This window comes from Trachurus japonicus, chromosome 1 (assembly GCF_045865225.1).
Source record: "Trachurus japonicus isolate A0001 chromosome 1, Traja_1.0".
Taxonomy (NCBI): domain Eukaryota; kingdom Metazoa; phylum Chordata; class Actinopteri; order Carangiformes; family Carangidae; genus Trachurus; species Trachurus japonicus.
This window is the reverse complement of record NC_140907.1, coordinates 40,664,330-40,682,001: the sequence shown is the minus strand read 5'-3', so window position 1 is coordinate 40,682,001 and position 17,672 is coordinate 40,664,330. Positions and strand designations below refer to the sequence as shown.

At 45.4% G+C, this 17,672-nt stretch overlaps 1 protein-coding gene across 2 annotated transcripts in view; it reads right to left on the bottom strand.

The window, feature by feature from the left end:
• Positions 1-17,672, bottom strand: part of LOC146992630 (calpain-2 catalytic subunit-like) — a 37,130-nt gene that overhangs the window by 4,454 nt on the left and 15,004 nt on the right. For both annotated transcript variants that reach the window (XM_085788273.1, XM_085788275.1), the window contains exons 9-19: positions 16,656-16,730; positions 15,399-15,559; positions 7,409-7,578; positions 5,846-6,057; positions 4,091-4,127; positions 3,626-3,691; positions 2,698-2,755; positions 2,450-2,514; positions 1,688-1,756; positions 1,488-1,566; positions 282-398 (exon numbers count right to left, since the gene is read on the bottom strand). In XM_085788273.1, coding sequence (XP_085644399.1) covers positions 282-398; positions 1,488-1,566; positions 1,688-1,756; positions 2,450-2,514; positions 2,698-2,755; positions 3,626-3,691; positions 4,091-4,127; positions 5,846-6,057; positions 7,409-7,578; positions 15,399-15,559; positions 16,656-16,730 — 1,109 coding nt within the window. The remainder of the gene's footprint in view (positions 1-281; positions 399-1,487; positions 1,567-1,687; positions 1,757-2,449; positions 2,515-2,697; positions 2,756-3,625; positions 3,692-4,090; positions 4,128-5,845; positions 6,058-7,408; positions 7,579-15,398; positions 15,560-16,655; positions 16,731-17,672) is intronic.

Sequence of the window (17,672 nt, the reverse complement as noted above, 5' to 3'; positions counted from 1 at the left end):
ATGGATGAGTGGATGAGTGGATGAATGGATGAATGGATGAGTGGATGAATGGATGAATGGATGAGTGGATGAGTGGATGAATGGATGAGTGGATGAGTGGATGAGTGGATGAATGGATGAATGGATGAGTGGATGAATGGATGAATGGATGAGTGGATGAATGGATGAATGGATGAGTGGATGAATGGATGAGTGGATGAATGGATGAGTGGATGAATAGATGAATGGATGAGTGGATGAATGGATGAGTGGATGAATGGATGAGTGGATGAATGACTCACTGAAGAGCAGCTCCAGTCGGACCAAACAGCCGACGAAACAGTCGAAGTCGACGGCAAAACTCACGTCAGAGAAACGAGTCACGACTTCCTGGATGACAGAGCTGTTCACATGGAAACCTGCACACACACACACACACACACACACACACACACACACACACACACACACACACACACACACACACACACACACACACACACAGAGACACACACACACACAGAGACACAGAGACACACACACACACACACACACAGAGACAGAGAGCTTCAAGCTGCAGTAACACTCAACGTCCACCAGGTGGAACACTTTGCTCAGAACCAGCTGCAGCAGGTTGTGGTGTTGTCGTGGTAACTGATGATGTCACACTGGCTCTGGTGATGTAAACAGCTCCAGGTGAACAACAGAACTTCTACCGTCTCCTGGTAAAGGAGAATTCTGGTCATTTTTGACCCCTAAATCGTTGTCCTGATGGTCACCCAGTGTTGGTTGGAGCAAAAAACGCGACTAAAATTGCTGCAGGCAAACCAGAGTTACCATGGCTACCCGGCGCTAGGGATAGCGACAACGCTAACCCATGGGGGCAATTCTTTCAACCACAACAAACACTCAGAAAACAATCAGATATCTCTGGTACATGACTGGAATCCTTAGAGACACCACTGAACTCATATAGTGTAGAGTAGAAACAGTAGAAACTTTGTGTTTTTAACTCTGAAACATCCCAGAAAGACATTACTATCCCATCACAGAGAGAAACTAACACTTTGTCCTTGTTGTGATGAGTTCTTTACTAAAATAAACGGTCAGAGATATTTTGGACATCACCACTGCTCTGCTCCACCGTTTATTTTAGTAAATAAATCATCACAACAAGGACAAAGTGTTTGTTGTGGTTGAAAGAATTGCCCCCATGGGTTAGCGTTGTGGCTATCACTAGCGCCAGGTAGCCATGGTAACTCTGGTTTTGTCTGCAGCAATTTTAGTCACGTTGTTTTTTGCTCCAACCAACACTGGGTGACCATCAAGACAACGATTTAGGGGTCAAAAATGACCGGAATTCTCCTTTAAGGAACCTGAGGAACCTCCGGGACCTTCTCAGCATCTCCTGAAGACCTACAGAACCTTTCAACCAGAACCAGGACCAGAACCAGAACCAGGACCCTGCCTGAGGGACCAGAACCTCCTGAGTGGACCAGGGGACTCACCGGCCTCAGACAGAGCTGCTCTCATCTCATGGCTGCTCATGGTACCAGAACCATCGGAGTCGTGGCTCCTGAAGATCTCCTAGCAACCAGAGGAACAAGGAGATAAATCCAGGTGATGCGTTTGAGGACCGTCTGGTTTTACATGTTTCACTCTGTGAATCTGTTTGTCTCTGATCTTCATGAGGTGTTTAATAACTCACCAGGTATCTCTGCATCTTCATCCACAGGCTGTGGAACTCCACCAGGCCCAGTTTAGCACTGCCGTCCACCTGAGCTCCAGTTAAAGGTCCAACTGGTCTACACTTAAAGGGATAGTTCAACATGTTGTCAAATTGGCCCATTGCCATAATCCCTATAGTCGTAGCAGTAGGTTCGTTATCTTTCGTTTAACTCCACAACGCTCTGGTGGACAAGTTGTGAGCTGCACATTCACCACGCTATGAGATAATAACACAATGTTACCAGACAGAGTTGTTTTAGAGGGAAATACAGAGACTGTTGATGAAAAACTGTCCCTGAAGGCAACGTGCATCAGTGGTTTTACATGAATTTCCCCCTAAAACAACTCTGTGTGGTAACGTTGTGTTATTATCTCATAGCGTGGTGAATGTGCAGCTCACAACTTGTCCACCAGAGCGTTGTGGAGTTGTTGGATTGTGTATTTGATGAGTTTGATGAGGGAAACCAAGAAATCCCATAATGAGCCTCCGTAGCGTAGCTCTGAGCTGCTCACGGCTCTGCTCCGCCGTTCTAAAAACAGCTTGCACCGACAATTAAAGGTAACGAACCTACTGCTATGACTATAGGGATTATGGCAATGGGCCAATTTGACTAAATGTTGAACTATTCCTTCTACAAGTTGACCAAAATAATTTACATATTGATTTACATATTTATTGGCAGTCGATCAGACACTCGTTCCTCTGACTCATTGATCTGATCGATTGACAACACAAGGATACGTCCAGCAGACTGATGATGCTGCGGCAGGTCTGAAGAGTGAAGCCGTCGGTCTTCACCTCCGACCCTGCAACACACACACACACACACACACACACACACACACACACACACACACACACACACACACACACACACACACACACACACACACACACACACACACACACACACAACACACATTAACTTCTCTTCAGTAGTGTAAAACCATGCAGTATCTGAAGGAGACCAAAGGTCAAACTGTTCTCACTCTGAGCAATCACTCTGTCCAGGATCTGCTGCAGCTCAAAGGCCGAGATCTCAGAGTCCTGTGGACACAGAGAGACACACCTGAGAACAACACACCTGATAACACCACACCTCAGAACATCACACACACTAAAAACTCCTGGGTTAAAAAAGGGATCAACTACAAAAAAAAAACAGGCAGGCAAACACTGGACATGTGATTGTTCATATTATAAATGTGTTTATAACCCAGAAAATGGGTAACGCTTTAAAAACTAACCCAGAAATGGTATACAGTATAACCCAAACAACCCAATAACTGGGTTTAAATATTAGCTTTATAACCCCGAAAATATGTCACTCTCTGAGAAATAATCATCATTTTACCCAACACAAGTAACCCAGAATTTGGGTTAAAGAAAGAACCCAGGACTTTTTAGTGTGCACCTGATAACACCACACCTCAGAACATCACACACACTAAAAACTCCTGGGTTAAAAAAGGGACCAACTACAAAAAACAGGCAGGCAAACACATGTGATTCATATTATAAATGTGTTTATAACCCAGAATGGCAAGGCAATTTAATTTGTATAGCCCATTTTTACAAACAGTTTGTCTCAAAGGGCTTTACATCCCATCATAACAACATCCTCTGCCCTTAGACCCTCACATCCACTGAGGAAAAACTCCATGGAAAACCCTTTTAACAGGGAAAACCAGGAGGTATCTCTTTGAAAAATAACCCAGAAATGGTATATAACCCAAACAACCCAATAATTGGGTATACATATTAGCTCTATAACCCAGAAAATATGTTACTCTCTGATAAATAACCCATAATTTTACCCAACACAAGTAACCCAGAATTTGGGTTAAAGAAAGAACCCAGGAGTTTTTCACCTTTGACTACGAGACATGAAGAAGCAATAAAAACATGGTTCTTTACGTTTCCAGCGATCTGGAGGAACAGACGTCTGAAGTGAGGATCGACGTCGTCCGCCGCCACAGCAGGCTGGAACCAGAACCAGAGACCGGGTCAGTTAAAACCAGTTAAACCAGTTAAACCAGTTAAACCAGTTAAACCAACCAGTTAAACCAGTCACACCAGTTAAACCAACCAGTTAAACCTGTTAAACCGGTTAAACCAGTTAAACCAACCACTTAAACCCGTTAAGCCGGTTAAACCAGTTAAACCAGGTAAACCAATTAAACCAACCAGTTAAACCCGTTAAATCAGTTAAACCAATTAAACCAACCAGTTAAACCCGTTAAACCAGTTAAACCAACCAGTTGAACCAGGTAAACCAACCAGTTAAACCAGTTAAACCCGTTAAACCCGTTAAACCAGTTAAACCAACCAGTTAAACCAGTTAAACCAGTTAGTAGCCGTTTGAGTTTCAGGGCCACTGACCTCTGGGATGTCGACGCTCACGTCCTCCTCCATCGGACTGAAACAACAGGACAGAGTCACAACCAGCAGAAACAACCAGTACAGACCAGTAGGGACCAGTATAGACCAGTATAGACCAGTATAGACCAGTATAGACCAGTATGGACCAGTTTAGACCACTATAGACCAGTATAAACCAGTATAAACCAGTATAGACCAGTATAAACCAGTATAAACCAGCATAGACCAGTATAAACCAGTATAGGCCAGTATAGACCAGTTAGAGACCATTATAGACCAGTATAAACCAGTCTGGACCAGTATAGACCAGTATAAACCAGTATAGACCAGTATAGACCAGTATAAACCAATATAAACCAGTATAGACCAGTATAGACCAGTATAAACCAGTACAGACCTGCTCTGAGCCTCCTTCTCGGTGAACACCCTCAGGACGAAGCTTCCTTTGCGGTGTGGTTCGAAGGTGGACCAGTCAGACCAGTATAAACCAGTATAAACCAGTATAGACCAGTATAGACCAGTATAGACCAGTATAGACCAGTATAAACCAGTACAGACCAGTACAGACCAGTATAAACCAGTATAAACCAGTATAAACCAGTCTCTAACCTGCTCTGAGCCTCCTTCTCGGTGAACACCCTCAGGACGAAGCTTCCTTTGCGGTGCGGTTCGAAGGTGGACCAGTATAGACCAGTATAGACCCGTATAGACCAGTATAGACCAGTATAGACCAGTATAGACCAGTATAAACCAGTACAGACCAGTACAGACCAGTATAAACCAGTATAAACCAGTATAAACCAGTATAAACCAGTCTCTAACCTGCTCTGCGCCTCCTTCTCGGTGAACACCCTCAGGACGAAGCTTCCTTTGCGGTGCGGCTCGAAGGTGGACCAGTATAGACCAGTATAGACCAGTATAGACCAGTATAAACCAGTATAAACCAGTATAGACCAGTATAGACCAGTATAGACCAGTATGGACCAGTATAGACCAGTATAGACCAGTATAAACCAGTATAAACCAGTATAAACCAGTCTCTAACCTGCTCTGAGCCTCCTTCTCGGTGAACACCCTCAGGACGAAGCTTCCTTTGCGGTGCGGTTCGAAGGTGGACCAGTCAGACCAGTATGGACCAGTACAGACCAGTATAGACCAGTATAGACCAGTATAGACCAGTATAAACCAGTATAAACCAGTACAGACCAGTATAAACCAGTACAGACCTGCTCTGAGCCTCCTTCTCGGTGAACACCCTCAGGACGAAGCTTCCTTTGCGGTGCGGTTCGAAGGTGGACCAGTATAGACCAGTATAGACCAGTATAGACCAGTATAGACCAGTATAAACCAGTATAAACCAGTATAAACCAGTATAAACCAGTCTCTAACCTGCTCTGAGCCTCCTTCTCGGTGAACACCCTCAGGACGAAGCTTCCTTTGCGGTGCGGCTCGAAGGTGGACCAGTATAGACCAGTATAAACCAGTATAGACCAGCATAAACCAGTACAGACCAGTACAGACCAGTATAAACCAGTATAAACCAGTATAAACCAGTATAAACCAGTATAAACCAGTATAAACCAGTCTCTAACCTGCTCTGAGCCTCCTTCTCGGTGAACACCCTCAGGACGAAGCTTCCTTTGCGGTGCGGCTCGAAGGTGGACCAGTATAGACCAGTATAGACCCGTATAGACCAGTATAGACCAGTATAAACCAGTATATACCAGTATAAACCAGTATAGACCAGTCTCTAACCTGCTCTGAGCCTCCTTCTCGGTGAACACCCTCAGGACGAAGCTTCCTTTGCGGTGCGGCTCGAAGGTGGAGGGGACGATGACGTATTCTCCGGGCGGCAGCTTGAAGCGGCCGGTCACCTCCCTCAGGTTGACGAAGGTCGGGCTTCGAGCCACGGCCGGCGCCCGCAGCAGCACGTCAGGCCCGAGGTGCACGTTGCTACGACCTTTAAACTGACCAGAGGAGGAAGAGGAAGAGGCTCAGCAGTCTGGCTGGGACCGGTCTGAGCTCTGAGCTCTGACAGACTGACCATGTGTCGCTGTGAAGCATCTCACCTCATCAGGGACCTGAAACCACAACCACATCACAGGAAGAAGGTTACTAATCAATAACTGATCAATCATCAAACTGTTGTATGTGTTGGGGGGGGGCAAACAATAATACAAAAAGGGGTACAATTTCTTTAAAACAAATAGTAAAAAGTAGAAAAGAAGAATTGAGAAGAAACTGGTGAGATTTCTAAAAAATAAAATAAAAACAAGTTTTAAAAATGTTATAAGAAACTGGTAAAAATTCTAGGAAAAGTGGTAAAATTAAAAAAAAAGTCAAACAATAATTTAAAAAAAATGGTAAAAGTAACAATAGTATATAGTAAAAAGTTTTGTTTTTTTAATTGCAAAGAAACTGGTAAAATTAGGGGCTGTGTCCACCAGACGTGTCTTTAGCGCTCTAAGCGTCTACTTTCCATTCCAACCCTGTTGAGTCGGCGCTCACAGCGCTCAGCGCCCTCGGCGGTAAAACGCCCTCGCCGCTCCGCTTGCTTCTTTTTGTCGCGGCGCTCAGAGCGCTTCGAGTTGAAATCTGTTCAACTTTTAGAACAGCGCTGCGCTCATCAATGTCACTTTTCACCGCACTGACCAATCAGAATCAAGAAGGGGCGGGACATACGTTACCACAGCAACACAACGAGACGTGGCTCGGTTCATATCATGAAGGTAGGCCGACCTCAGGGTCCATGTCAAAAGCTGCTAATGCTGTTGTGTATTTCTGACTCGTTGTCGTGTTTACATTCGTGTTGTCGTGTTTACACTGAAGTGTCAGAGGACTCGTTCTGTAACCTAGCAACAGCAGCGTTCTGTAACCTAGCAACAGCGGCATTCTGACGAGGGAGAGAGAGAGAGACGCTAAGCGCTGGGAAAGCAGCGCTGAGAGGCTGTCATGGTGGACATGGGCCCTAACTCAAAGATTTCTCAAAAAAAATCCAAGAAAAGTGGTAAAATTAAAAAAAAAAGAAAAGAAAAGAAAAAAGTCAAACAATACGGTAATTAAAAAAGTGAAAGAATTCTAGTAAAAAGTGTTAAAATGTGAATAAAAAGTAGTGGACCCCCTTGAACCCTGTCAACCCTCCCACTCTGAGAACCACTGACATTTACTTTAGTTAGATAGTTTAGTTGTACTGGCTATACTGAAGTATTTATGTATTTTCATACTGCGTAAACCTGAGTATCTACACTATTGGTGTGTGTGTGTGTGTGTTTTAGTGTGTGTGTGTGTACTGTGTGTGTGTTTGAGTGTTTGTATAACCTGGTAGATGGCGAACCCCACGGTGTTGAGGTCTCGTCCGAAGCGTCTCTCCCGCCTGGCGTCCCGCTGCATCAGACCAATCAGAGCGGTGCAGCCGTCCTGGCCGTCGTCAGGGTCGTCGTCCACGTCGTCCAGGCGGATGAAGAACTGCGTGTTGGAGCAGAACGTGGCTGCAGAGAGAGAGAGAGAGAGACCGACTCATCATCACACAGCTGTCCACTCTGATGACTGCTGTTGTCATGACGACCAGACGGTATATTATAATGTATATTCTGTAGAATGAATACAAGTATGATGTGTGATGTGTAATGATCAAATCAAATCAAATCAATTTATTTATAAAGCACATTTAAAAACAACCAAAGTTGACCAAAGTGCTGTACAGTTCAGTGAACACAAAATTACAAACAAGGTACAAAATACAGAATAGCCATGGCTGGGACAGCCAGAATGAAAAATGACACACACTTGAGACCATCAGGGACATTTAAAGGCCTGGGAAAACAAAAAGGTTTTTAGATTTGCCTTAAAGGCAGCTGCAGAGGAGGAACATCTGATTGAAATGGGTAGGCTGTTCCATAGCCTTGGGGCTGCAACGGCAAAGGCACGATCACCCTTTCCTCGTAGCCTAGACCGGGGAACGGTCAGGAGCAGTTGGTTCGAGGATCTAAGAGTCCTTGGGTTGGAAAGGGGGGAGAGTAGGTCACAGATGTATTGGGGGGCCAGGCCATGTAGTGCTTGAAAAACAAATAAAAGAACTTTAAACTCTGTCCTGTACTTGATGGGGAGCCAATGAAGGGATGCTAGTATGGGTGTTATGTGTTCTTGCCTCCTAGTTCCTGTTAGCAATCTGGCAGCAGAATTCTGAACCAATTGTAAGCGGGATAGAGATGACTGGCTAATACCTAAATAAAGTGAGTTGCAATAATCTAGCCTAGAGGTAATCAAGGCATTGGTAACTGTATTAAGGTCAGAGAGGGAGAGAATTGATTTAAGTTTTGCAATGTTTCGTAGTTGGAAAAAACAACTTTTCACCACAGAGTTTATTTGTTTATCAAATTTTAAATCTTGATCGAAGATCACCCCGAGATTTCTGGCATGGGTATGAAGATTGGGCGCCAGGGGACCTAAGTGATTTATTATACCTATGGAGGAGTTTGGGGGGCCAAAAAGGACCACTTCTGTCTTCCCATCATTTAATTGGAGATAGTTATTCGCCAACCATAGTTTGACGTCTTGGAGGCAGTCAAGAATGGACTCCAAGGTGGAGTTGTTGCTATGACCAGGTTCGAGTGGAAGATATAACTGTGTATCATCGGCGTAACAATGATATGAGATATTATGCTTTTGGAAAATGGAGCCTAAAGGGAGCAGGTATAGGGCGAATAGGATGGGGCCTAAGATGGAACCCTGGGGTACGCCGCATGTGATTGGAGCAGATGAAGAGTAGAGATTACCGATGTTAACAGAAAAGGATCTGTTAGAAAGGTAGGAGGCAAACCACTGGAGAGCGCTGCCTTGGATACCGACCTGGTGCTCAAGCCGGGTTAGCAAGAGGGAGTGGTCAACAGTGTCGAAGGCAGAATTGAGATCTAAGAGTATTAATAAGGCGGGTTTACCAGAGTCGAGGGAGAGCAGCAGGTCGTTCGTGACTTTTAGCAGTGCTGACTCTGTACTATGCCGTGCCCTGAAACCTGACTGAAATTTGTCCATGATGTTATTTTTATCTAAGAAGGACAGAAGCTGGGAGTAAACAATTTTTTCCATGACCTTGGATAGAAACGGGAGTTTTGAGATTGGTCGAAAATTATTTAGAACAGCAGGATCTAGGTTTGGTTTTTTGATAATTGGCTGAACAACTGCGTGTTTAAAGCATGATGGAACAGAACCATTTGCCAGGCTACTATTGAGGAGGAGTGACACTGTGGGACCTAGAGTGTTAAAAGTTTCCCTCAGCAGTTGGGTGGGAACAATGTCTGTGGTGCAGGTAGTCGGCCTAGTATGGGAGACAAAGTCGACAATCTGAGAGAGGGACACAGGCTCAAACCTGGTGAGAACAGCAGGGCAAGGCAGGAAGGAGGAAGGGTCAAAAGTTGAGGTTGCGATTGCAGATCGGATGTTCTCAATTTTATTTATGAAGAAATGTAGAAAGTCTTCACAACTAACAGTGGGAGGGGCAGGGCAGGGGCTAGCAACAGGATTTAGAATAGTGTTAATTGCTTTGAATAATGATTTAGAGGAGTGGGAGTTTCTGGAGATGATGTTGGCAAAATATGTTGCCCTTGCTGCCTTAACAGCTTGCTGGTATGTGTCAAGACAGCCCCTCATGATGTCGTATGAGATTTGTAACCTGTCACTTTTCCACTTTCTTTCAGCTTTCCTACATGACTGTCTCAGTGCGCGGGTGTTGGCATTAAGCCAGGGCTGGGTTTTAGTTTTAGGTTTCCTAGGCTTGAGGGGGGCAACAGAGTCTAGAATAAGAGCACAAGTAGAGTTGAACTGGGTTAAAAGCTCTTCAGTATTGATGTAAGGGGAACAAGCCTGGACACTCTGGGGTAAGGATGAGGCTGCAAAGGCCTCAGAAAATTTCCTAGCTGAAGAGGTGTTTATTGTGCGAGAGTATGAGACAGATGACTGAGGCTTGGGAATAGAATGAAGCAGGGTGGAAAATCTAATGCACAGGTGGTCTGAGATCCCCATGTTTTCCACAGTCAGAGAGGGAATATTCAGACCAAGCGTGAACACTAGGTCTAGCGTGTGACCGTGATTATGGGTTGGGCCAGAGACAAACTGTACAAAATTGAGGGAATCCATAATGGCGAGGAATTCAGTGGCTTTACTATTAGATTTAACATCGATGTGAAAGTTAAAATCACCGGAGATCAGAATTTTGTCATAGTTCATCACAAGAGAGGTCAGAAACTCAGGAAACTCAGTGAGAAAAGTAGCCTCCGGCCTGGGGGGTCGATACACCACTACAAAGAGGGCCGGGGTTGGACCATCATATTTAAACATTAGGACCTCAAAACTGGAATAATTATCAGTGCTAATAAGAGTACACTTGTGGGACTTTCTATAGACAACAGCTAGACCTCCCCCACGGCCGCAAAGCCGAGGGGAGCTATAAAAATTATATTGAGGGGGACACATTTCTAGAAGCTGACTGTGTTCACCAGGCTTCAACCAGGTCTCTGTCAGAAACAGGAAGTCTAGCTGGGAGGATGAAATGAAATCATTAAAGGTGTACAGAAAAGAAAATTGAATTTGAGCCCACTCTGGGTCATAAAATTAGTGTAATAACTCATCTATCAGACGATGTAGGTCAAACTTTGTGCAAAATTCTATTTTTGAGTAAATCCGTGATGAAAGTATGTATTTTAGTGTAGTTTTTTTTTTCGTATTGGATAATGCAGGCGCACGGATTATACGTCAGCCTGTACACGATTCACTAGCCACTGATATTGGATCCGTAATCCGTCATTCAAACGTCTGAGACACGCACACACACACGGAGCTCGGGCTCGCCCCAAACTTTGAATATCCCGCCCGCTCGATAACGACCAATCAAATTCATTTTCCTTACTCGGGTAAACTCGTGTTGCAGCTCGTGACAACTCGGCGCGACAAACGGGACAAACGGCCATTTCTGTACACCTTTAAGAATGAAGGTCTTGTTTGAGAGAGACCTTATGTTTAGCAGGGCCAGATTACACAGGATACCAAGTGGTGAAGGAGCAGTGGCACTATATTTAATATAGGAGATGTTATTAATATTTGCAGCTTTAAGAACACCATATGGGTGATAGCGTCTGGCTGTGATAATTGTTTGAATTGGTACTGCAGCAGTGGGAGAGGTTAATGACGGCTGGGGCCAGCAGGGGGCGGTGTTACCCATAGAGGTGCCGGGGGGAACTGTCGTAGTGGTGGTAGAGGAAGAGGCTACGGAGGTGTGTCGCGTACACAGTCAATCAGTGAATGTGGTGGGCTGGACGGCTAGCAGAGTGAGATTAATGTTCAAAGAGAGAAGACGGGATCCGTTGTGGTTTAGATGAAGACGGTCTCGTTTGAACAGGTCCGGTCTATGGAGGAAAGTGGTGAAATTGTCCACGTATGGAATGCCAGCGCTAGTGCAGTAGCCTTTAAGCCACACGTGAAGCTGCCAGAGTCGGCTGAACTTTTCATCGCCACATGACGGAGGGGGGAGGGGCCCGGAGACGATGCACCGCTTGTTCAGCTGTGAAATGTTATCGATGAGGCGGGTGCAGTCCTTCCTAAGTTTTATGGATTGTTGCTGCTTAAGGTCGTTGAAACCACCCAAATGAGCCACAACAGTGCGGACAGAGGGATGTTTTTGCAACAGCTGGGGGATGTTATCAGTGAGATGATTGACGCAGGCACCGGGATGACATGAAGTAATACACCTGTTGATTCGGACATGACGGACCATGGAGGAGCCGACCAGAAGAGCGGGAGAACTGGTGGCACAGTTTGCGTTGCCAGCGTGCACAGGATGGACAGCTGCGGACCGGTGAGAGGTCAGAGCCGGGAAAGGAGGTGTATCGGCAGCGGCTGTGGGCTGAGGGCGGCGAGGGCCACCTGAGTGAATCGCCCTGCGAGCCGCCTCCTTCACGATCCTGCGCCGGGAGGAGGTGGAGGCGGTCGAGGACCTGGAGAGGGAGGAGGACTTTCCCTGTCCCCCGGGGGACCGGACAGGCGCCCGGACAGGCGCCCGGTCAGTGCTTGCCGTGGGTGGAGTGACAGCAGGCGCCGCTGCCGGGTGAGCAGAAGCGGCGGACCGGACAGCTGACTGATCAGCCGCCGCCTTAGGTGGAGTGACAGCGGAGGACTGGGCGGCGGGCTGACCGACACTCGCCTCGGGAGGAATGACAGCAGCAGGTGCCGCTGGGGCAACAGACAGAGGCCCGAAGCGATTTGATAACTCCAGGCATGACTTTGACCCAGGAGCCGAAGATTTTGCTTTGGCTCCTCGTATCACCTCCGTCCAGCGAGGCAGAGGTGCAGGTCGGCTTGGAGTGGAGCAGAAGACCGGCGGGACCTTCGGTTTAGCCCCGGCCGCGATCCAGTCCACTTCGGAGGGAACCCGGGCGGCCAGCGGTGGAGAGGGCGGTGAGCAGCCAGGTGGCCGCGGACAGACAGAGGGATCCCAGGGGATTGTGTCGTGGAGCGCCACAGAGAGCGAGGAGATCTTTTGGGACTGCTCATGGGCCAGATCCATGAACTGTGACAGCAGGAGCTCGTTGTCTTTGAGCTGCGCAGCCAGCCGGAGGTTTTCTTCAGTCAGGTGGGTGATTCTCTTGTTGGCTCTGCTTAGCTGTAGGTTGTCGTCAGGTAACACGGCCATGGTCGTGGATGAAGCCAGTGTGGGATGTAGTTGGTGGTGGCCGAGGAGCTGTAGATTAGCCGCAGGAGCCGCAGGAGACAGGGCTGTAGCCATGGAGGTAGCTGAGGAGACAGAGACAGCTGCGGCAGCAAAGGTGCACTGTGTGGCAGAGTGACAGATCGCCTGGTGGCGGGGCTTCAGAAGTGGTAGGCAGCAAAATGGAAACTTACACCCGAGGACTCCAGAGGAGTCCGCGGCGTTTGGATGGCAGTACAATAGGGACGACTTGGCGTCTTTCAGTCGAAGACTTACCGGCAGGGCCCAGAGACTGGGCCCAGTGAAGAGGTTAGGCGTCCGGTAAGATGGGCCAGGTGAGGTTAGCTTAGGTTGCTAACAACACGCCGGTAGTGCCAGGCAGCCAGGGAGAAGGTTGGTTAAGTCCAGGAAGAAATAAAAAGCGATCGGCTTGTCTGGTGGTTAAGGACTATAGCCTGTTTAAAAGAGGCACTGTTTAAAAGGCAGGGATCAGGGATAGATCCTTTTTTAAGTAAAAAATAGAGGTTTAAAAGGCTGAGTCCGACTCGACCGCGAGTTCTCAGACCAATGATGTGCAGTATACATTTTATGTTTCTATCTGTGGAACTAAACTATGGAACAGTTTGAATGTGGAGTTAAAAGAATGTCCAAACATAATCCAGTAATACAAAGAAATGATTTTCAGTATGTACAGAAGCTGCTTATTATTATTTATTTGGGTATTATTTACCCACTTAGTTTATTTGTTGCTCGGTTCATGTTACTTTCAGTTTGTCTTTGTATGTATGAATGTGTTTGTATATGTTTTTATATGTATATGACTATATAGAGAGATAAAGATTAGTAATCAGATGTTAGAATAAATCTATATGTATATAAATATAAGAATATATTAGAATAAATCCAGTTAAATAACTCATAAATTAACTTACTGTATATATTATAATGACTAGATAACTTGATAGATAATTTATGAATAAGGGGTGGGAGTAAATAAGTTTTACTTCTTCCTACTCCTTTTCGGATATGAAACAAACAAATAAACAAACAAAACAAAAAAAAATCAAATTACCTTTATTTTTCAATTATTTTCTTTTATTTTTTATTATTATATATATATCTATATTTCTTTTTTTGTTCATATGTTGTTTTTGCAAAGTTTTTATATGTTATGTCTGTCCATTTCTGTATTATGTTTTATTTCTTTTAACATGTCCGAAATAAACTTAAACTAACTAACTAACTAACTAACTAACTAACTAAATACATATAATATGTAGAAATCTGGGTAATAGGGTTAGTATGTGAACAATTAATATAACGAAGAATGAATGAAGCTCAGTTAAGAAATGTAAACACTTACCAGTCCCTCCAGGAATTTGCGATGTTGTGATCGCAACAATTAACGCAAATTCAACCAATCCCCCCCAAATGTTTGCAATCTTTTCAATTTTGTACAATCACCGCAACTTTTCCGCAAATTGGACCAATCGTTGGTGCTTTCCGCCAGTTCCACGGCCCAGAGGGGCATTTTAAAACAGTTGTTTTACTGCAGTTTTTAAACAGACATTTTAATTCAAAGTTAAACAACTTCAACTCTATGTCATTTTCCTGTGCCTTTCTTACTTAACAAGTGGAAAATTGCTGGTACAACAGGACCTCACATTATTTTGTGACATTTCAAAATGTTCAATTTTCCTTTGATTTTAATTATTCAGAACAAAACTGCAACTTTTTTTTTGCAACTTTTGCTGTCGCATTAAAAACATTGCAACATGCACCACAATTTTTTCTAAATGTGGCCGCAAAATCAGGCATTTTAGGCCGCAACAATCACAAAAAAAGCAAGAGGGACCTGTGTGCAGGGACATGGGCGCCGCCATTAGCCCAGCTGATCCACACCGGAAGTCACGACCGGAAGTTGCTCTTCTTCGTCTCTCTCTGGCCTGTCTAGCCTCTACCTGCTCTTTTTACTAAACTTAACCAACTCCTTTCTTCATTGCCTAACCCTAACCAAAGCACCCACCAACCACATTTCATTTATTTTTTCTCTCTCTCTCTCTCTCCTGGTCTGCTGTCAGCAGGAGCGGCGCTAGCCGTTAGCCGCTCGGCACTAGCTGTTAGCCGTTAGCAGCGTTTTTTTAATAACTCAATAACTTAATAAATGATCCATGCAAAAAAATATTTTATAGCTCAATCATGTTGTAACTAAGATATCCGCTGGAAAACAATATTTTATTATGGACCATTGAGTTACTGAGTTATTTTTTTTATCTACATAGAAATGATACACACGAAGAAGAGCAACTTACGGTCGTGACTTCCGGTATGGATCTGGGCTAATGGCGGCGCCCATGTCCCTGCATACGGGTACTCTTGGAAAAAGCCCGCGAAATCCTGGAGGGACTGACTTATTCTGTTTTTGTTTTGTTCGGTGAAGCATATCGCTCACTTGTTTTTTTGTTTTTAATTTTTATAATGTTTATGTTTTGTGTTTTCATCTGTATATTTGATTCTGTTGGAGCCCAGGAAGAAGAAGAAGAGCTGTGGCTTTGCTGCAGCTAATGGGGATCTGAATAATAAACAATAAACAAACGGTGACATCATCACTACCGGCGTAGTTCCTGCAGCCGCCGGCGGTGGCGCCCACCCTCCACGCGCCGTCGAACTGCGTGTAGTTCCAGCGAGCCACCTGATTGGTCGTCAGCGTGTCGGGCGTCAGGTTGCAGATGTCCAGGCGGGAAAACTGACGCAGGAAGTCTCTGTAGGACATCCTGCAGAGAGGAGAGAGAAGATGACCTCTGACCTCTGACCACATTTTAGTCGAATCGGCCCATTGCCATAATCCCTATAGTCATAGCAGTAGGTTCGTTACCTTTAATTGTTGGTGCAAGCTGTTTTTAGAACGGTGGAGCAGAGCCGTGAGCTGCTCAGAGCTACGCTACGGAGGCTCATTATGGGATTTCTTGGTTTCCCATCATCATCAAACTCATCAAATACACAATCCAACAACTCCACAACGCTCTGGTGGACAAGTTGTGAGCTGCACATTCACCACGTATGAGATAATAACACAACGTTACCACACAGAGTTGTTTTAGAGGGAAATTCATGCAAAACCGCTGATGCACGTTGCCTTCAGGGACAGTTTTTCATCAACAGTCTCTGTATTTACCTTGAAAACTCCATGAGTTTCTCAGACCTCTACATCCTCACTGTGAAAACACCTGTAATGTATACAATCAGATACATGCAATGACCAGACAAACCACCAGGGGGCAGTTAGTTGTTTATGCACAAGCAGCCTTCACTTGGGACATCCAATATGGCCGCTGCCTTCACTTGGGACATGGGCAGGCTAACACTACCCATACACTTCCAGTGTTTGAGCTAAGCTAATTAGCGAGTTTAGGTGGAGGCAGGCTAAGGGTGCGTTCCGATGGCCCTCTAGTTCCCTGAGCAGTGGACTACACAGTGTTCTCCATGTTCAGTGTGGTTCCAAACCGCAGGGAGCAGTTTGAAGGGAACTGTGAACTGTGCAGGGAAGGAGTGAACAACGGTTCCTCACTTCGCCCAGTTCACCAGATGTTGACAACCGATATTACCCATCAGCCATTGCGGTCCGTTTACGTGCGTTACGTAAATTGGCAGGGCTAACGGTTAGCTACCTGTTTAACTTTAATAACTCAGTGACTCAATAAACGCTCCATGAAAATTTTTTTTTTCTATCTCCCTTGTTACTACACGCACAGTCGAAAGGATGGTGTCTATCTGCTGGTCATGGACTCAGTGACCTATGTTGAATGTTTTTTTGGATGTGTTTGTTGTATGTTGCAATAAAGACTCTTGAACCTTGACCCTTGACCTCACCAGAACTCTCCGTCATCAGCGCGGTGGTCCAGTCTGCTGCGCTGCTCCGGAGCCACGGCCGCCCACTCCCTGGAGCTGACACACACACACACACACACACACACACACACACACACAGGGATCAGATGGCTCTGAGGACAGATGACAGATGTTCACACAGATGTTCAGACTAGAGGGTGACACACGGGACTGGATCTTCAGTCCCGTTCCATCCCACTCCCACTAAAGTATTCCGATCCCGATCATCCTGTCCCAATCCCACATCAACGACTTCCTTCCCGTCCCGTTCCCGTGTTGGTTTCCTCTGGACAGAGTCTCTCAGTTACAAACAAACCAGAGTCGACAGCCTGTTTCCTCAGCCTGTTTTTAACTGTTCTACATCATCATTTCCCTCTTTGCATAGGGAAGGAGAATCGCTCTGCTTATAATATTTTCTTTCCATGCAGGTATACCCCAGACTCTTGGATTAATTTGGGTTGTGATATCATCATGAATTCATTACTCATCTGTAGAACTAGTGCTTCAATGTATATTTTTGTTTAAAAACGTTTTGGTATATATCATTTTCCTTATTTCTTAGGGAAAGGGAACCCCTTATACTGTATATATCCACGCCCATGGCTGGGTGGACGCTCGAAACGTTGTCCTCGTCTCTTTTTTTATTATGTAATCCTCTACTAAATTATTGAACATTTTGGGAGAATACAGTGTGGCCAGTTCCCTCCTTATATAAAAACTTTACATCAGTTATTATGATTCCCAGTCCCACCACAGTCACGAGGGACCAGTCAGGTGAAGTGACGGTAGTGTGGCGGTTAGCGGTACTGGAAGTAAACTCACTCACCCATAAAAGACGTGCTAACCCGCCTGCCAAGCGGTTGTCAACCTCCTGGCGAAGCGGTTAGCATCGTCACCTGCGGTGTGGGAGACCGCGGGTTTGATCCTCGCCTAGGGCAAGTCAGAACTAGAGCACTGGAAAAGAGAGTAAGCACACCTCTATTGACTCCCGTGGTAATA